Source organism: Siniperca chuatsi, linkage group LG3 (genome assembly GCF_020085105.1).
Source record: "Siniperca chuatsi isolate FFG_IHB_CAS linkage group LG3, ASM2008510v1, whole genome shotgun sequence".
In the NCBI taxonomy this organism is placed as follows: Eukaryota; Metazoa; Chordata; class Actinopteri; order Centrarchiformes; family Sinipercidae; genus Siniperca; species Siniperca chuatsi.
In genome coordinates this window covers 16,040,843-16,061,776 of record NC_058044.1, presented here as the reverse complement: position 1 = coordinate 16,061,776, position 20,934 = coordinate 16,040,843, and the positions used below count along the sequence as shown (strand labels likewise).

Below are 20,934 nucleotides of genomic sequence, written 5' to 3'. Positions count from 1 at the left end.
AGAAAATGTCTGACATTTTTTGGACCCCTACAAACAGGAAGTTTTCTAGGGCATTTGAATGATGAAGGATAAATGCTGTATCTTTTTTATGTAAAAGTTACATACATTGCCCTCCGAAGTATGTAAAACCAAATATGTGGGTGCGCTTTGAGATGCTGTCAAGATGCAAAGAAGCTATATGTATAAAAACAGTAAACTTCTGACAGACTCACAGACCAGTTTGTTTCAATGATTCAGCCTTTGAATTTAATATATCCACTCACCAGAATAAGGTGTAATCATTAATGATCATTCAATCTCCTCTTATTAAAGCCACTTGTTTCTCTATAGCACTTGTTTCTCTATAGTATTATAGAGAGATAGCAAAGCTATGCTTTGCTATCTCTCTATAATACTATGAGACACAGAGACTTCATGAGACTGTTGACACAAACACAGATGAGTACACAAAAATACACACAATCGCACATCCACCAAGTGTTTGTTTGATGGTAGTGCATGCCTCTGTGTCAGTTCAGGTGTCACTGGAGGGTTTTGGCACAGATTGATGGCAGGAGCTGGTAACACAATGAGTCTTCCCAACATGTGCCATCTGTAAACACCAAAAACAGAAAAGTCAGTCAGCGCTACACCAACCAAAAACCTGAAACTGTCTAATGAGGCTGCACTCACATCACTACACACAGACAGAAACAGATAAGACACAGGCTTGTTCTGTATAACAATATCACATGCCGTTATAGGCAGAACTTTCTGGCCAGTCATCACAACAGGAGATCTTCCTGTCCACTGAAGTCCCACATTGCTTATTTAATTTTTTCAAAAAAGGTAATCAGTGTAGTCCAAGGAGGCTAACAGTACACAATGTCATGAAAGAGTACAAATTGTTAATTTATCACTCTACATGCTGTCCATTCTCTGCTACTGAGTTTGTTAAATTAGGTACCAGAACGTGTAATGTAGACTATCGATTGTATAGTTCAATGCACCAACATTTTATCACAGGGACTATCAAACACAAAAAAACGCCTACACGTTTCACTCTACAGAGATGTAAGCTATGTATAAACTAAAGAACAGAAGTGATTAAAATGAGAAATATAAAATGTATTCCTGTCAAGTGATTTGATAAATTCCAACACGGTATGATTCAGAGAGAGCCATGTGTATTGTTTATTTCATTTTATCATTCATCACTTGTGATTTTAACTAACAAATATGCAATTTATAACTTATAAAAGTTACAAAAACTGATGGATACATTTTTCAACACTTGCCTTTTGTCATTTATCCTCACACTCTTAAGTTATATATTGTATTATGATTTACCTCTGGAAGAAATCTGTAGACAGCAATGTTTTAGGGGATTGTCCGGTTTTCCTGGACACCAGTAAGTGAACTTGAAATGTGTACCATCAGCCCATAACCAAGCATTTTCCTACCGAATAGAATGGAATAGAATCATAAATTACAGGTAGAATCAGGTAAGTACATATGAATCAACAATCAATAACTTATATAAGCACATGGCAGACAATCAGCCTATCAAGAAAAAACAAATAAAACCAAATTTGACAACAAAGCTCAACAAATAAAGGTAAAGGAACAGACAGTACTATTATGTACGCAAGTATGTGAAAAATAGGTGTGTATATATAAATATATATAAAAAGCACCAATGACCAACAACAAAAATAAAATGTCTATATACAAGTCAATTGTTTTTGTAAGTTTTAAACAATACAAATAGTGCAAAGAAATAAATATTGAAAGGATATACATGGAGTGGATGATTATGTACAGCATGTATACATGTCTAGATACAGCATGCAGGATTTATATTGACAATGACAGTGCATGACGATATGTACATGTTTCTGCAATCCATTCAAATCCATTTAGGTTCAGCTTTCAACATTTGTAACTAAAGTTCAAACCCATAACTAACAGTCTACAGCCATGCTAGCAGCTCTGTGAGGCTGTGCATAGGCACCGGTGCTTTGAGCTAAATGCTAATGTCAGCATGCTAACATGCGCACAATGATAATGCTAACATGATGATATTAAGCAGATATCATGTTTACCATGTTCACCATTTCAGTTTAGCATGTTAGCATGCCAACATTTGCTAATTAGCACTAAACACAAGTTACAGCTGAGGCTGACGGTAATGCAATTTTGCAAGTATTTACTCATAAATCAAAGTATTTGGCAATTAAAATTTTGACCTCATGATGTCTAGGTTAAGGGATCTTCACCATGAGCCACAAATGTCTACCTCATGGTGGCGCTAGAGGAAACATCTTGGGATCACCAAAGTCATTAGGATACATTATCTGGGAACCATGAAAGTCTATACAGAATTTTGTGCCAATCCATCGGGCAGATGTTGAGAGACTTAACACGATAAGTGAAAACTTTGACCTGCTGGTGGCGCTAGATGAAAAGTCAGGGGATCATCAAAGTCATTAGGAAATATCCTCTGGGCACCATGATTGTTTGTACAAAACATTATGGCAATCCACCTTACTATTTCAATCTGGACAGAACATCTAAAGCCCCCACATCACCCATTATAATCATGGAATGTACAGATTTTCGGATATTATCCCTTACATAAATCTTTAATAAAGGGTTTTAATGTCAATCTATCAAGTCTGCGATGTAAATTTTTGTTGTTAAAAAATTGATTTTGGGTGCCGTGCAGCCCTTTCCTAGAAGGTCGAACAGTGAACAGTACATTGGAGGGGTCTTCCTGATGAATTAAGGAGCTAGCTAAAAAGACAAAGCAAGCATCGTGCTGGAGGAGGATTTTTTACAATCTGGTAACACAACAGATGTTCTTTGTAATAGTGTATACATGTCTATAAAGCAGTAGTAAACAATATTTATTAACCATTAATAAAGCCAGTATATTAAACGTATTAAAAAGTGGTACCAAATAAATTTGTGATTAAATAATGTATAATAAAGTACTTTTATTTTATCAGCACTATCAGATAATGTAATGTTGACATTGTAATGATAAATTACCTCTTGGCAGTCTGTGCCTCCAATCCATACTTGAGTCTTCTTAGTGTTGTTATGTATAATCCACTGTATCTCCAAAATGTCTGCAACACTGTGCACTGATGCAAGGTTTCCACCCTTGGACTGACAGTGTTTCTACAGTGGGTTAAAAAGACAGACTCAGAGGAAGATGCTAATTAACTAAAGTGTAAATTAATTAAAGTGTGCAAATCATTCTGAATCCAAATCATCCTGATTACCTGAGCCCGAGCCCAAGTCCATGTAGTGTCAACAAAGTGGAAACAGCGATCATCATGCTGAGTCCAGTTAGTGGGACAAGATATGTTGGCAGACAAGTTTTCTGAGGGCAAAAAGAAAAGATTGGGCATCATGAAGGTGTAACCTACATAACTGCTTAGCCATAGAAACTACTCCAGACCTAAAAATGGGATCTTCAGGGGACAATACAAACCTTTCTTGTCCATTTGAACTATTTGAAAAAATAAAATAAAATCTGTTTTATTTTGTTTATTTACAGTCCAAAGGGACTAAATGCACCTCTCTTTAGCTGGTGTCTGTCTAAATCTACAATTTAATACATTTATAGTATAGTCGATCTATGCACTCTGATGTCGACCAACCATTAGGCAATAATAATTTAATAAATTAAATGGAGAAAAATAAATAAATTGGGGGATTTATTTGCAAAGGGAAAAAATACATAAATAAATGTAAAAATGAATACATTAATAAATTAAATGGAAAATTAAATGGGAAAGTAAATAAATACAGAAGCAAATTAAAACAAATATCAATTTGTCACATTTTATCAATTAATTAATGCCTACACACACCACCAACACCACCTGCAGCAGCGACCTCAGCGATGATGATCTCTCTATTTCTTTGATGTCCCAAGCTAAATATTCTCTGTATGAACTGAAATGTATTGATAGTATATCTTTGCAAGTAGGCGGGCGCATTCATACACCTGCATGTGTACAGTACCCTCACAATTAACCCTAAGTTCTTCATAAACACCATACACATAGGAATTCTCTTGGAAGAAGACCAGTAAACAAAAGTTAATTAATTGGATTAAAGAACTGTGGGAAAGATTACTTACATTATCAAAGGTAAACAATCGCTCTTTGAAAACATTTAGGGTCCTTTTATACAATATATGGCATTTTATTATCTTTCAAATGTCTGATATGTAGGAAAAACCTAATTTTACTGTTGGACCATAACTTACTTGCTTTTGATATTTTCCTAATACTGGATGTGAACACATTTGCTTCTTTATTGTTGGAAGTTATTATATTAATGAAGATTTTGCTGGAAAGAAAGGTTTTGCTTGCCTACAACTACACACACAAAGTATCAAGACTGATACTCACCGTCACCATTAGCTCTAGTCAGAGCCATTGTGGCACAAACAAGTAAAGACACAGCCAGCATCCTTGTGGTGGAGATGATGCAGATGATTGCGTGTCTTATAAGAAAAACAAACACAAGAGCCACAAATAATCACAAAGAAAGCTTATAGCCATAGTGACAGTGGTGCTCCAGTTTTAGGACAAAGAAGACAAGATGATGAGAGAAAAGAGCAGAAAATACAAGATATTGTGCAAACCTGCAGGAGAAATATCTTCTCTTCTTTCTTCACAGTGTCAGCCTGTTGCCTCTGCCGTCATGTGTGGACCTGCTGAACAAGGCCAGAACAGCATCGTCATTTTGAATACTTGTACACAAATCAAAGGGCACCAGATTGCACACTGTTGTTTCAAAAGTAAATATTTTATAAGAGTGACTTCCTGGTAGTCTATCACTCGAGCAGAAACAGCTACTATATTGTGTAATTAAAGCCAATAAATTTTCATTTTAAACTTTTCAAAATGTGGGTATTATGGTATTAGTTAGGTAATGGCTGATTATATCTGGTGGTTCCTGGTGGCAGTTCCTATTGAGAGGACAACAGTGTGCAGAGTGATATAAATTTCAGCTTTCTGTCTGGCTTAAATACAAATTAAAACTCTAAAAATGTACAGAATTTTACAATTTGTTTTAAGACATTCAAAGTCGGTGAAACAATTTAATGGCCTACAACAGGATAAATGACTAGCTTCTGAAAAAAGACAATAGTGATGATTAAAGAATTTCCCCATTTATCAGAGCAAAAACATGAAAAGACCTGGTTTGTCTGAGCTCCCGTCCTTTTCAAGCTGATGCTGTATGTATTACTGCTACTATTTCTGTTGCTGCCATTTCAACTCTCAACTGCTCAACTACCACAAAACTTTCAACTGAAATACTTTACCTGTTTGTTTTAGCATAACAGCTACTAGCTTCAGCAATTCATAGTTGTACAACTGCTGCAAGTACGAATTTAGTATAAATGCATGCACCTAAAATACTTCTTAGTCCTGCAACTAAATGCTAGCATCAGCATGTTAACATGCTCACATTGCCAATGCTAACATGCTGATGTTTAGCAGGTATAATGTTTACCTTGTTCACCATCTTAGCTTAATATGTTAGCATGCAAACATATGCTAATAAGCACTAACATTAAGTACAGCTAACGCTGATGGGAGGGTCACTAGTTTTGCAAGTATTTTGTTATAAACAAAATTTGTATTGGACAATTTAAAAAAATTGACCTTGGACATGATAATAAGGTGGTCAGAATCTAAAGGCCCTGATGGTATTGTTTAAGTGGTGAAGGATAAAAGATGGGTGTACACAATAGAGATGAACTGCATTCCAAGAGTTATATATGACATTTGTTTATTTATTTATTTATATTTCATGTATTTAATTTAAGTTGATCAGATATGAAGATAATGAGGTTGAGCTTGTTTGTTTTATATGTGGGTAAATGTGTGTTGTTGTAGGTTTTGTTTTGTTTAGTTTTAGATTGATTGGTTGGTTTTGGTTTTGTGGGTCTTTGTTTCGTTGATGTGATGTGTTTCAAAAAATCCATCTAGTGGATATTGAAATGGTTCACTTGATAAGTGAAAACTGTCACCTGTTGGTGGCACTAGAGGAAAAATCAGGGGATCCCCAAAGTCATTAGGATTCATGGATATCTGTACAGAATTTCATGGTAATCCATCCAGTAGTTGTTGAGATATTTCCATCTGTGCTCCTATTACTGCGGTAATAGGAGCACAGAGGATGCAGTCTCCATGGCACTGTACTCACACACTTGGACAATAAGAACACTTATGCACGAATGCTGTTTGTTGACTTCAGCTCTGCATTCAACACTGTCATCCCTTACAAGTTAATCACCAAACTTGGAAACCTGGGCATTAACATTTGGAAATTGTTGTTTGCATAAATATGGTGTTGTTGCTGCTGCTAGATTGTTTTTGCTACATGTACCACATGTTCATTTGCACTACCGGACTATTTATTTATACATATACTGCACCATTTGCACTCCAGTACTATGTGCTGAATACTGCAATAACACATTTACTGCACTGTTAACACATATTTCTGTCCATAATTTGCACTACTTAATATTCATTGCACTACTGTTCTGCCCAGTCCAATTCATTATTGTACATATCCATCAGTAAACTTCTGTTTATAGTAATGCCATCTGTATATAATGTCCATAGTACCACTTGTAAAATATTTTTATATTATTGCTCTATCCTGCATTTATGCATATACTTTATATCCTGCACTTGCTTATTGCACTTCTGGTTAGACCTAAATTGCATTTCGTTGTCTTGTACTTGTACATGTGTAGTGACAATAAAGTTGAATCTAATCTAATCTAATCTAGAATTTCATGGTAATCCATCTAGTAGTTGTTGAGATATTTCCATCTGGACCAAAGTGGTGGAACAACCAACAGAACACCGACATTGACAGAGCCACACTAAAACTCAGTGTCATTGCTCTCAGTGCCCGAGAACTTCTGTGGAAGTTCAGATAAGGTAACAATGTAATTTTGCACAGTGTTTTCCTGTGTGGTGGTGAGAAGTGTCTGAAATGATGTTCAAATCACAGCAAAGATGGTGCAGCTGCATATTTCGGAGAACCTGTCCTGGACCACCAACACCTCCTGTCTGGTAAAGAAGGCTCACCAGCACCTCTTCTTCCTGAGGACACTGAAGAAGAACCAACTGTCCTCAGCTATCCTGGTGAACTTCTATCGCTGCACAGTAGCGAGCATCCTAACCAACTGTGTCACAGTCTGGTATGGGAACTGCTCTGCTGCAGAGCGCAAGGCACTGGAGCGGGTGGTGAAAACTGCCCAGCGCATCACAGGGACTCCACTTCCAGCCATTGAAGATATCCAGAGGAAACGCTGTCTGCGTCGAGCCCGCAGCATTCTTAAGGACTCCTCACACCCCGCACAGAGAATGTTTTCTCCCCTGTCTTCCGGCAGGCGCCTCAGGTGCCTCTGGACAAGGACCAGCAGACTTTTTTCCCAGAGCTATCTTCCTACTGAACTCTGCCCCCCGCTGATTCCACTGATTCTACTGTCCCCTCATATACCTTAACTTTAAATGCTGCTATATTGTTGTTGCTGCTGCTATATTGTTTTTGCTACATGTACCACATGTTCATTTGCACTACCGGACTATTTATTTATACATATACTGCACCATTTGCACTCCAGGTTTTTCCTTTGTTCATTGTCGGGTCATTGCCCTTGTCATGTGCATTTTAGTTGTGCTTTGTTCCCGTGTCACGCATCCCGGCATTTGGTTACCTGTAAGTTCTGTTGGACTGATTCTTTGTTTCTTTGGACCTTGCCTGTACTGTGGACTTTTGTATTTTTGCCAGTCACGCCGTGAGCATGGGGAAAAATTTCATTTTGGCAAATATTCATTTTACTTCATGTTAAATAAATGGTCCATCATATTCATCACTTGCTAAAAACAGAAGAAACCCTGTGTTAATTTCTCAATCAAAGCTTTTATGGTTAATAAATATCATGCAGAAACTGCTTTTTTAATTGCAGCAACATGAACAAGGCATGGATTTACTGTCATGGTCAACCTTGAGTCAGATTGAAACATGACAAACACTTATCTGTCCTTTTGCCTGTATTTGTTCTTACACCCACTTGCAGAAAACATGCAGCGATGAAGTTACATCAACAAGGATACAATCGATACTTTCTGAACGAGAGGACAACCATCTCTCTCAAATTGGCAAAGCGATTGGGGTTTTCATTAAATCATAAAACTCAGTGTCATTGCATTCAGTGCCAGTGAACGTCTGTGGAAGTTCAGATAAGGTAACAATGTCACATTTTGATTTTATATCATGAGCACCCAAACAGCAAATGAAATTCCATTTTGCTTTAATTATTTCATTTTAATGCTGCAGAAGAAGAAAGCCAGACTTGTCAAATTAACGGGTTCATCTGCACCATTCACTCTGGTTCAGCTTCTTACCTCTCCTCCTATCACCCACTTCATCTCAGTAATCCAATTACTGTTGGTGTTTGGACCTTCAGTTACACTTCTTACTACTCATAAACTGGCCCTTTCCCTCATTCTCTGTGTTTCCACGACATTTAAGGTTTTTGTGGTGCCACCTTCAGATTTGGATGGATTGCCATGAAATTTGGTACATTTATGTCCCCCTCAGGATGAATATTAATAACTTTGGGGAGCCCTTTTAATCTTGCGCCATGATCACATCAAAATTTCAACTTGTTTGATACTTTGATTTATGACTAAATACCTGCAAAACGAATGATATCCCCCTCAGCCTCAGCTCTACTTTGTGTTAAGCGCAAATTAGCTAATGTTAGCTGAACTGAAATGGTGAACATGGTAAACATTATACCTTAAACTCAGCATGTTAGCATGTTACTATGAGCATGTTAGTATGCTCAGGACTAAGTAGGCTACAGCCTTACAGAGCTGCTAGAATGGCTGAAGACTCTTGGTCTTGTTTACATTTAAGCTAGACTTAAAGCTGAAATTGATATAATGTTGCACAGCGTTTTCCTATGTGGTGGTGAGAAGTGTCTGAAATGATGTTCAAATCACAGCAAAGATGGTGCAGCTGTTTTGGAAGCCTGTGCACAATGCTTGTGTTTATTTGAATCCAGCACTGCAAGCCTTGAAAAATGCTCCAGCCTGCCAGGTGCAATCCTACTCAGCTTATGCTGTTATCATAACGTGTAATATAAAAAGCTTTGCTAGTGAACTGGTGATATCATTCTCAACAAGAACAGATATGACCTAGTGAGATAAATACTCCAACAGTGAATATGGAAGATTATGCGCTCACCAATACTCACTCACACACACTGATAGATACATTCATGATCTATTTATTAAACATTATGGACACCAACTTTAAAACTGAGCCTCTGTTGAAAAACAAAGCATGTATTGTGTCATTTTTTTAAAGGTTGCAAATAGGCAAAATATATATTCCTTTTTATTTAACTGTCTACTAATATGCATTATGATGATTTCAGATATAATGTGTTTCAATCACATATTATGGTCCCTGTAAACAGCCCTGTAGCACAAAATTCTGGACCCTGTACAGAGGCATTCTCTATGGGCCCCTCCACACATCCACGGCTTTTCATTCTAGTACCCCAAAACCATGACACCCCTGCCTGTAAATTGCCTCTATGGTTGATGCTCAGGTGAAAGCTTACAGAAATTCTAAAATATTTACTTTGAATCCACAGTTTGCATTGTGGTGCCCTTTGATTTGTTGACAGGATTCAAACTGATAACCAAAGTCTATAACCAGAGTCCAAAATAAAAATCAATGAGCATAAATAAATCATCTTGTGAAATGTAACATGTAAGTAGCATATAAGACCTGTTCTTTCTCTTGTTCAGCAGGTCCACACAGGAAGGCAGAGGCAACAGGCTGACACTGTGAAGAGAGAAGATATTTCTCCAGCAGGTTTGCTCTCAACCTCTTTTTTTCTGCTCTTTTCTCTCATCATCTTGTCTTCTTCGTCCTAAAAAAGGAGCACCACCGTCACTATGGCTCCGCTGCTCACATCAGCTTTCTTTGTAATTATTTCATACTCTTTTGTATTTTCTTGTTGAAGGCAATTCATCATCTTCAACATCTACATCATCTCCACCACGAGGATGCTGACTGTGTCTCTACTCGTTTGTGCCATGATGGCTCTGACTAGAGCTAATGGTGAAGGTGAGGATCAGTCTTGATACATTTTTTGTGTAGTTGTAAGCAAGCAAAACATTATTCATGTAGCACACAAACACTGAAACTCTATACTGTACACATCATTAAATGCATGCACACACAATGTGCTGTCAACATGTAATTACACAAGAACAAAGGTTATATTTCTGTCCTACAAAGGCAAAATGTAGTAACTACAAATTTGGTCAAAATTTAGTTTAGATTGGAATCAGACTTTTTAGCCTCTGTTTTATGATATAAAAAGACATAATGCCATAGAATTATATAATCTACGTAGAAACAGCATATAAAACTGTCAGAGAGACCGACAACTTGACAGCTAAAGCAGGAGAGATCAAGTGAAGACGCTGGCTGGAGTGATAGCCACAGGTAGTTTAAGTTAAAACAAAAACTAAATATACTTACTTGTTTTTCTCTAGTTGTCATCTGTAATCAAAAATGATCAATTTTGATGAGCCAACCTAATCAATAATTCAGTAATTCAGTTTGTTATTCCACATAACTAAATGAGGCAGTAAATCCAATCTAGATGGAGAAAAACCCCAGCTAAACTCATGCTAAAGGTAGCACTAGCTTAGCAGTAATGGCCATCTCAGCTTTTGACTCTAGCTGAATTAATACAGTTTGGCAGTACTGTCTTCATACTTTGTGTAGTTGTATGCAAGAAAAAACTGTATGCACATTTAATTCCAATGAAAATAAACTGTGCTTTATAGAAAAGCAAAAAACACTGAAACAATCGTACACATTCTTATAGGCACAACAAAGCAGGTGATGAATCGTCATTCGCACCTCTTTCAGTTAAACAAATAAGAGGATTAAACACTTTTCTTTTCGAATAAACACACACGCTGGCTTCCTGTACTCAGACATGTTACCACTCTTCTCTGTTTGTCTTCAGAAGACACATCTATCAACGGCACCGTGACAAATGATACAAACATCGATGTCCTCAATGCTCGAAATGGTTGTCCGCCAGGTTGGGAACCATTCGATGGCCGCTGTTTCAAACTTGTAACATCAAGACTTACTTGGGCTAAGGCTGAGGTAATCAGGATGATATGGTTTCAGAATACTTTAAAACTGTTCTGGTGGTACTGACTTGCATCCTTGGTAAACTGATATCTTCTGATGACTCTGCGCATCTCCACTGTAGAAAAACTGTCAAGCCTTCGGTGGAAACCTTGCATCCACACGCAACTCTGAGGACTATAACTTCATTCAGCAGATGACTACGGAACTAACATGGATTGGAGGCTCGGCTTGCCAAGAGGTAACATTTCACAACACAAGGTTTTGAAGGTGCTGATAGAATGAAATGATTTTTATTGTACGCTTTTTAAATATATATATATGTTCTTTCTTTTCTGTCTTATAGACAAACGCCTGGTTCTGGTCTGATGGTACACCTATGGATAAGCCTTTATGGTGTGCAGGACAACCTGATGGTGCACTAGCTCAGTGCTGCTTACAGATTAATACTGGAGGTAAATCACAACACATCATTTTGCTTAACAGGATACGATTAAATGACTAAAGGCAGTAGTGTTGTTTTTGTAAATTTTCTAGGTTAACGGCATTTTTGCCAGTTAAAGCCATAAGTGATGAAGGATGGTTTAATAAACGATAGGCATGCCTCTCTTTAGAGTAATTCTTTCAGAATACATTTTTTGGGGGGGATTTATCTGGAGATAAATCTTTTCTGCATTTCACATTTTAATCACTTTAGTTCTTCAGTTCATATGTAGCTTTCCTCTTCTGTCAGTGTCTTTGTCTGTGTAGTGATGTGAGTGCGGCCTCATTAGACAGTTTCAGGTTGGTGTAACGCTGACTGACTTTTGTGTTTTTGGTGTTTACAGATGGAAAATGCTGGGATGACCAACCTTGCCGCAATCTCCTCCCATCAGTCTGTATCAAGAAATAATGATGATTCCTTAGCTGACACAGGAATGCACCACCATCAATCACACAAACACTTGTGGTGTGTGATGAGCGTTTGTGTGTATGTTTGGATACTCTTCTGTGTTTGTGTCAACAGCCTCATGCAGCACCTGAAGGCTCAATGTCTCATATCACAATCCTTAATTCTTTGCTATGGTTGTAACTGCCTAAGGGATGAAACGACAAGTGATGTAAACAGGAGAGCCTGCTTTTAATAAGAGGAAATGAATGGTTACTGAAAGGAACACTTTTAACACAATCTTACTCATATATTATGTCAGATTAAAAGCCTGAAGCATTGAAACAAACTGGTCTGTGAGTCTGTCAGAAGTCGACTGTTCACCTCCATTTCTTATATTATGGCAATATGTAGGCCTATGTCACTGTCACAAAAAATTAGATACACCATTATTGATACATCATCCAAATGAGATGTGACTTTTCTGTTTCAAGGGCAGACACATTTTGACGTAGTGTGTTAAGGAAACATTATGCAACGATTAGTTCCAAGATGTATATGCATATATATAAAACTTCGTCCATCACCCTCCGCGGGTGGTCTCATCCTTCGAGCTCAGGTCCTCTACCAGAGGCCTGGGAGCTTGAGGGTTCTGCACAGTATCTTATACACACACACACACATATATATATATGTATACATATATATGTATACATATACATATATATATATATATATACATACATATATGTATACATACATATATATGTATACATATATATATACACATATACACACACACATATATATACGTATATATATATGTATATATATATACGTATATATATATACATATGTATATATATACATATATATATATACACATATATACACACACACATATGTATATATATATATATATATATATATATATATATATATATATATAATCATTCACTGTGGTATTTTATTTTTCTCTCTGTGGAGCACTTATAGTGCTCTATAAATAAAGTTTATTATTATATGTGAATCCACATACTGACAACTTTCTCAGCCCTTACATGCATGGATGTTTTCCTACATGCCAGAGAAAGCATGTGTATACATATTGCACTGTTACACATAAACTACTGAAAAAGCTCGGACATGCTAATATGCTCACAGTGACAATGCTAACATACTGATGTTCATCAAGTATGTTTACCATGTTGGCATTCTAACATTTGCTAATTAGTAGTAAACACAAAGACCAGCTGAGGCTGATGGGAATGTCATTCGTTTTACAGGTATTTGGTCATAAACCAAAGTGTTGGACAGATTGTGACCTGATGATGATGAAAAGTTATCCTGAGGGAAACATGGGTGTCTGTGTGTTATGGCAATCCATCCAGTAGTTGTCGCAACATTTTAATCAAAACCAAAAATGTGAACCTCCTGGTGGCGCTAGATGAGAAGTCAGGGGACCACCGAAATAATTATGCCTGGGGACCATAAACGTCTATACAAAATTTCATGGCAATTATACATTTTAAAATTTTGCCTACTTGCTGCACATGTTCATACTGTTTATATCTTAGCGTATTCATATCACACTGTTCATCCTGTTAATACTTTACCTATAGTACATATTCATACCTACCCCTTACTGATTATTAGTATTTATTATTGCATTCTACATATTTTATTTATACTATATACCATATGTAGCCTTCTTCCACTAGCCTATATACATACTTTGCACTTCAGTTTCTAATCTAATGTCTGGCCATTGACTAAGGATATGTAGCTACAAGGCAAGAGCCAGCAGCCAGCTAGATTTGTCTGTTTCTATTCTTGCCTAATTAATTTAATAAGTGCTGTTTAACTAAACCCATTTTGACTTGCAGCTAAGTGAATATCAACAAAAAAGGTGACCAAAAAAACCTGAGGACAGATTAATTGGAAAAGGTGGTAAGTTTTATTGGTCATAACAGGACATGGTGAACATTATTCGACATCTTGCTCCGACACAGTGGTCTTCTCGCTGACATAGATGCCGTCCAGGAACTTCCTGATGTCCTTCTTTCTGACCGTGGTGGCCTGTTGGATCAAGGCCGCTGAAAAGAAGCAGAACAATAGAGTGTGAAGGGAGAGACCTGGTTCCATGCAACAGGTAGGTTTAATTAAAACGTTTTATTGCCACAACATGCAAAATTACTGGGGCCTGATAACCTGCATGACATGAGCACTACTAAAAAGGCATTTCGTTTTTTCAGAAAACATCAAAAAAAGATTTAGCAACTCAGATTTTAGATGCATGCTGTGGTTCGTGTGGTCAAAAACACAATGAGCCATCTGAAACACACATGGCTGGGCAACAGTTCAATATTATAGACTTAAAGGATTCATATTGTGATGATATGATCATGTATTGTTTCACAAAACTGTGGCCCAAATGATAAACATTTTCCAATTATAAACAATACAGATTGTTAACATGTGATGTAATGGCCAAATACTGAGTTCTTTGCTCTTAATTGAAATATTAGAACTGTTACAATTAGTCAATTGAACAACTGTTCTGTCTATTTCTGTAATCATTTGTTTCAGTCCCTTTTCAAGCAAAAACGCCAAACATTTGCTGGTTCTAGCTCCTTAAATTCAGTGTTTTGATGCTTTGTCATATGACAGATGTATTCTTTGAGTTTTGGATTGTTGTCAGATCAAAAAGAGCAATCAAAGACGGCATCTTTGGCTCTGGGAAATTAAAATTAATTTCTCTCTTTTTTTTTTAAAACTTATTTCCAAAATTTTAGACATAATTACTCCTGGAAATAACCAGATTAATTGAAAATGAAAAACTGCATTTTGTTTAACCATATTGCTCAACCCTCACACCACAACATTAAAATCAGTTTGAGGTATCAAGTATGTAGAGAGAATGCATTGCACAAAACATAACTGCAGACACATCTCTGGAAAAGATGGAACAGAGCAGTTACAGAAAAAAGACAAAACATGTCTTTGCATGACCACCAAGACATCAGACATTGTAAGGAACATGCAAAGAAAAAGAAAAAAAGATGGCAGGCTTCGACGGCATTTTCTAACCTCCATGAGTGCAGACGTAACTTTTACTGATCCGATTCCACTACTGTTCCCTTCTCAGACACGTAAATACCGTCCAAGAACTTTCTGATATCCTTATTTTTGACTGTGGTGGCCTGTTGGATCAAAGCAGCTGGAACAGAGAGAAGTTGGGATGATGAGCAACACGTCACAGGATCACAATAATTACAGAGGAGGTTGGAGGAGAGAGATGAGGATAGATCAGCCTGAGGAGGGGAGAGCTCTGGAGAGATACAGTGCAGTCAGTAAGAACTAAGATGGTGACATTTATGTTGAGTTGGCTCTGTATTTCACATTTAAAATTAAATAATGACAGAGGTTTCAATTTCAGCTTTAATTTAAAGGGTGTTTACATCTACATCATATGAAAAGTGTGATCTTTATAGATAAGCCCACAAATTTTAGGGGACCAAATGTATTGGGAAATATTACATTTAATATTTGCTAATCCATTTTAGTCTAAGCCTGGCTACAGGCTACAAACCATTGACATCAGTAGACAATTTATTTCCTGGTGAAAGTCAGCAGTCTGACCGTTTCATTCCAAGTCCATTGTGCAGGAGTACAGAGCCAAAAAATAAAGAAATGTGTCACTGTCCTACTTAGGGAGAGGGGGTGAAGTAGGATGGGTTCAACAGTTGTCAGAGTAAAAGGTGCTCGAGAATGCAACTTACAATGTGACAGTGATAGTGCTTTTTGTACAATATGTTCCAATGTAGAGAATAAAAAAGGTGCTGGGCATTATTCTTGACATTACAGATAACTGAAGTCAGTGGGTTGCAAGGTATTTGAGGCATTGTGAGATGGTAAACGTTTTGTTAAGCGGAAGAAGAAAAAAAAAAGTTTTGGGGGGGCATTTATCTTTGCTTTTTCCTGGTAAAATAATGGTTTGTTCATCTCATCTCTTTAGGTCTCCAAAGGTTATTCAAATCATTCTGCTTCGTGCTTTAAGTGCTCCTGACTCAGCACATATGCAACCCTTGACAAGGGGTCATAAGTAGATTTGCTTTACTATAAACTGCAACAGGCCAAAACAGTTTGGGAACCACCGACTTCAGTCATCTTCGCAATCAACCACTGTTTTCTGAAAAATACTAACAGTGCTGGAATTAACTGAATGTTACCATATACATTTCAAATCACATGAAGGATTGCAGTGTTCTACATCACAACATTTACCAATGATAAAATCAGTGCACCTCTGGTTAAGAGGAAGAGTATTAATTTAAATGCCAGGAAAAGTAATACTCTCATGTCATATAGTGGCAGAAAAAGTGTCAAACGTGTTGACAGTTTAGGGGAATTTGAAGAGGGGGCTAAACGGGAAAACAGGAATTGACACGATTAACTACAACACCAAAGGACTGATGTAAACCTAGCAGCAGAGACTGTAGACACAAAGTGTTGCAGAAATGTCTACAGTTTTGGGGGAGGTGCCAGCCTTCTGCTGATCACCAACAGATTCCTGATGTCTGTCTGTTCACCTTTTGTTTGATAGAATGATAAAAAGTATTTTTCACAAAGATTCAAGGCAGCATCACTCAACTGAAAAGAATGTATCAGGGGTCCTGCTAATGAAATATTGACAAACAACCCTCAACATTTTAGCTGAGAGTATTTAACAGCCAAGAAGCAGAATGTATGGGTTCAAACATGGGGAAGGACCTTAGCAGGGGTAGTGTTATGAATCCTTCCTCTCTAATGTGGAGAAAAATGTTGGTGCCATGTATTACAGCTGTAGAGAAAAAGGCAGACATGTACCTGAGTTTGACACCAGCTCAATGTCGTTGCCCTCCAGCACCAGCTCGTCCTTCTGGGCGGCTGAGACTGTACAATTCACACCTTGGAGACGGAGAGGAGAAAACAGCAAACATAATTTTACCATTCACAATGGGATAAAATTACTGTCAGACATTATCAAATCAAATATAGTAAGTGGTAAAACGGACTGCACGTTTAAACCCATGGACAAGATAAAGCGCATCACAATTTCTCTCATTCAGCCAGACAGATGGTGGCCGAGCTGCTGTGCAAGGCAGGTGCATTTGGGGTTCAGCATTTTGCTCAAAATAAAACACTCAACATGTGGACGGGAGGAACTGAGGTTCAAACCACCAACCCTAAAATCTGAGAAGAAACCCTGTTAAATTTCTCAATCAAAGCTTTTATGGTTAATAAATATCATGCAGAAACTGCTTTTTTTAAATTGCAGGAACTTTTCTAGCTGTCAATCCTGTCCCTCAACATGAACAAGGCATGGATTTACTGTCATGGTCAACCTTGAGTCAGATTGAAACATGACAAACATCACGCCCAAAATACAAGGCAACATCACTTTCTGTTCTAACTTTTGTCAAGTTTATGTATTCATAGTAAATGTGTTCCGATTCCAGATTGCTCTGTAATAGTCAACATACACTTGAATGCTTTGTTTCCTCGCCTTCACTCAGACCATGTGTGTATGCAATTTATCATGCCTGCTAAGTCTTAGCTCCTGAGATTGAAGTCATTAATTACGAACAGTCACATTCAAGCCCCTTTGTTTGAAAATAACTGAATTGTTGTGGTTTACATTTTAGTTTTAGAAAGTGAGGAAAAGTGTTCTTTTTAAAAAATATGACAGGTAAAAAAAAGCTGCAATAAAGAGATGCATGTCTGCAGTTCTTGCTTTTATGGCACACAGTTAACCATGCTATCCCAATATAGTTATCCATATTTCCCACCCCTATTGACAAAGCTTAAAATGTACTCCCGCACTTATACCCCATCTCAGAAACTTGGATCTTAAAGAACATATATAAATACAATATTTTTGGACCGTACACAAGTGTCCCATCTCATAACTACAACATTTCCATAACCTGCAGCAGACTCACCAGTCCTCATTCGGACACGGCGGATGTACTTCTCTCCCAGGAAGTTCCTGATCTCCACCAGAGTTCCACTCTCCTGAATGACGACATTGATGGGGAAATGGGCGTACACAGAACGCATTTTGTACCGGAAACCCTACAGACAGACAGAAGCGAGAGAAGCACTGAGCCAAAACGTAAAGGCAAACAAAATAAACTGTTCTAACAACAATAACCAGCTGTACGGCTATACAGCGACAACAGAAATCATGACGACAAAACATACTAATCCCACCATAAAGGAAGGGCAGAGAGCTTATTATAGCAGTTTAACATTGTCACAAATAGCCATTGTCAACAACTCAGACACTATCAGACAAGCTGAACCATAGTCTCACCAAAGTGACTCCCTTGATCATGTTCTGGACGTGGCTACAGATGGTGCGGACTGTGGCCAGCTCCTTCCTGTTTCCCCACCATTTATCCACACGAAGCTAAGGAAGACAACACAGCGACTCACGTCACTTTCATCAAACTGTACAAAACTTTGACGTTTCAATTTTCTTCTTTTTAAAATGATTGTAAATTGAATTCTCAATTCAATTTCAATTTATTGAAAAAAAAAAACCAAAAAAAGCTGTCAGATGTAAAAAATCTGAAATATGGTAAATGTTAGTTGCAGCCCTGAAATGTACATCACCTACAAACTCCAAGGCCATCTTCAACAAACAGTCAATTATAACAGAGTTGATCAACTAGCCAATTTCAGAATCCAGAAACACTTCTTTATTAACACTGTCTACATTCAGCCCTCTTTGACTTGAGAAATGTTAAGTTTACTTTGCAGGACATCTGTCTTATAAACTCCTAAGTAAGAGCTTAAGAAAGCCACACACACCCTCTCAAAACATTCATCCTTCCACTTAACCTATTTATACCACTACTAACACTACTGCATTTTGATAAAGCAGGTTGCTTGCTTATAGGGCTATTCCTGTTTTATATACTAAAGCCCAATTTATAACAGACCCTCCAAATCAGGTGTTTAACCTCAAACCCTCAAATCTTTGGATCAAGTTGCTGCAAAGGTTTACCTTAGCTTTAATTGAATTTTGCGAAAATCGAACACAGATCACTGCTTTCTGCATCAGTTTGATTGTCTAATATATTTTTTTATGGATTATCCTGGTAATGATTCAACCAAGTGTTACTACTGTATTTTTCTTAATATAGCACATTTGGTGTCAGTTTATACAAACAAGCCTTGCTCCTCCTTACCTTCTTCTGTTTCTTGCCCAGCAGGCTGAGCTCCAGGTTGATGTGGTTGAACTCCCTGACGAGTTTGCCACGGGGTCCCTTGACCGTCACCGTCCGGCCCTTCAACCTCACTTCGACTGAGCCACCACACAGCAGGAAGAAGAAAAAATTAAAAAATAAAATACACACACAAAAGGGCAAGAAGCCAAACTCCACAAAAGTTAGAGGTTAAAAGCAGGTACCTCAAGATTGTTCTGACAGTATGCAAAAATCAGTAGTTTCTTACCATTGTCGGGGATGTCGACAGTCTGACTGCTGAGAATGGTCTTCATTCTGTAAAGAGACGGACACAATGTGTTAAATGCTCTGGAGTTTGTTTGCATCCCTTATGAAATGTGACCGCTTTACTTTCCAAAGCTATACTTGAACTGAAGTTCAGGTTAGAGGGTGAAAAGTTACCCAGGGCTGACCTGGCACGTTGTACATAAAACAGCTACCGGATAATGTTTGGTTTCACATTTAAACAGGTGTCTGACTGAAATGTGGTCATTGTAACGCTGGACAGTGTAAAAATGCATCGTCTAGGATAAGCAACTGAGCACAGACACACTGCGTTGTCTCAACTAGCATTAGCGCTAATGCTAAAGGAAAGCTACATTAGGCAGTGAGACCGGTGTCACCCATGTGTATAATTAGAGAGGTACAATTATGCATGATATTAGTGGGCCTGATTAACAGCTGAAACCATATAAACACTATCTTTTAAAAGTGATAATGTTCAACCCGCTGCGGGCCTTAGCACGGACAGCGCTGCAACGTCAGGCCTCAGACAGACAGCGGATTCAATGGAAAAACAACGAACATATTTCTTAACAAACCTAAGGTAAAATTAAAATACAGCTTATGTAGTGAAACTCAATAGTGTCCGCATCGGACACTTCGAAATTAAACCAAAAACACCGTTAATTGACACAGATGGAGTTAGATGAAACCCAAGGAGCAATATTTCAGCTATCCTCACCTCGCCGGTAGCAGAGGAAAGGAAGAAGGAAGAACGTCACGACGCAGTTGTAGAGCACGTACGTGCCGTCATCAGGCATTACAAGACAATCGAGGAACTTTATGATTATTTTCGTAGTATATGTCTGTTGTCGTTGTAAAAGAAGTGTAGCAATTAGAAAAACATTTTAGCTGTAAAATTGGGAGCAAATACAAACCGACAAAAGTTGTTTTACTGTCTAGCTATTAGCAACATTCCCTCCCTGTTAGCTCCGCCGCCTTTATGTCACATTGGAAAAACCGCAAGTAACCGTTCACACCAGCCTTCTAAATTGTACTGGTATCAGTTTACACTATTAGTACTCATTTGCGATTTGTTTCTTTTGTTAGCATAGTTGAATATTTTCAGTGTTGTTATCCGTATTTTAGTTTAATCTGTTGCTTAATTTTGTATTGTTTTGTCTGCAACGTTTTATGCTGCCGTCTTGCCTGGGTTTCAATCTCATTTGGGCTCGCATTGTTAAATAAAGGTTGAATTAAAAAAATAAATACAATATCTAATACTTCCCAAAAATCTAACTGGTGTTGGAATAGTCCATGAACGCCCCAAATGGGAAAAACAGG

At 37.6% G+C, this 20,934-nt stretch overlaps 3 protein-coding genes across 5 annotated transcripts; 1 reads left to right on the top strand and 2 right to left on the bottom strand.

The window, feature by feature from the left end:
- Positions 1–223: 223 nt before the first annotated feature.
- On the bottom strand, positions 224–4,804 carry LOC122873868 (type-2 ice-structuring protein-like). 2 transcript variants are annotated; one of them, XM_044191146.1, is made up of 7 exons: positions 4,646–4,804; positions 4,410–4,504; positions 3,270–3,370; positions 3,034–3,165; positions 1,330–1,438; positions 406–592; positions 224–353 (listed from the first exon to the last, which is right to left on the bottom strand). In XM_044191146.1, the coding sequence occupies exons 2-6, from the start codon at positions 4,468–4,470 to the stop codon at positions 522–524; spliced, it is 474 nt and encodes a 157-aa protein (XP_044047081.1). In that variant the 5' UTR covers positions 4,471–4,504; positions 4,646–4,804; the 3' UTR covers positions 224–353; positions 406–521. The 2 variants fall into 2 exon arrangements, with proteins under 2 accessions (XP_044047081.1, XP_044047082.1); XM_044191147.1 differs by having other exon boundaries at positions 224–358; positions 411–592.
- A 4,963-nt stretch (positions 4,805–9,767) lies between these two features.
- LOC122873866 (type-2 ice-structuring protein-like) lies at positions 9,768–12,439 on the top strand. 2 transcript variants are annotated; one of them, XM_044191145.1, is made up of 6 exons: positions 9,768–9,924; positions 10,076–10,179; positions 11,099–11,241; positions 11,351–11,467; positions 11,573–11,681; positions 12,054–12,439. In XM_044191145.1, the coding sequence occupies exons 2-6, from the start codon at positions 10,119–10,121 to the stop codon at positions 12,116–12,118; spliced, it is 495 nt and encodes a 164-aa protein (XP_044047080.1). In that variant the 5' UTR covers positions 9,768–9,924; positions 10,076–10,118; the 3' UTR covers positions 12,119–12,439. The 2 variants fall into 2 exon arrangements, with proteins under 2 accessions (XP_044047080.1, XP_044047079.1); XM_044191144.1 differs by having other exon boundaries at positions 11,096–11,241.
- A 1,589-nt stretch (positions 12,440–14,028) lies between these two features.
- Positions 14,029–20,376, bottom strand: rpl9 (ribosomal protein L9). The gene is made up of 8 exons (XM_044191143.1): positions 20,333–20,376; positions 19,598–19,644; positions 19,333–19,448; positions 18,453–18,548; positions 18,079–18,211; positions 16,964–17,044; positions 15,185–15,314; positions 14,029–14,190 (listed from the first exon to the last, which is right to left on the bottom strand). Exons 2-7 carry the CDS (start codon positions 19,641–19,643, stop codon positions 15,208–15,210), a joined length of 579 nt encoding a protein of 192 aa, XP_044047078.1. The 5' UTR covers position 19,644; positions 20,333–20,376; the 3' UTR covers positions 14,029–14,190; positions 15,185–15,207.
- Positions 20,377–20,934: the final 558 nt, after the last annotated feature.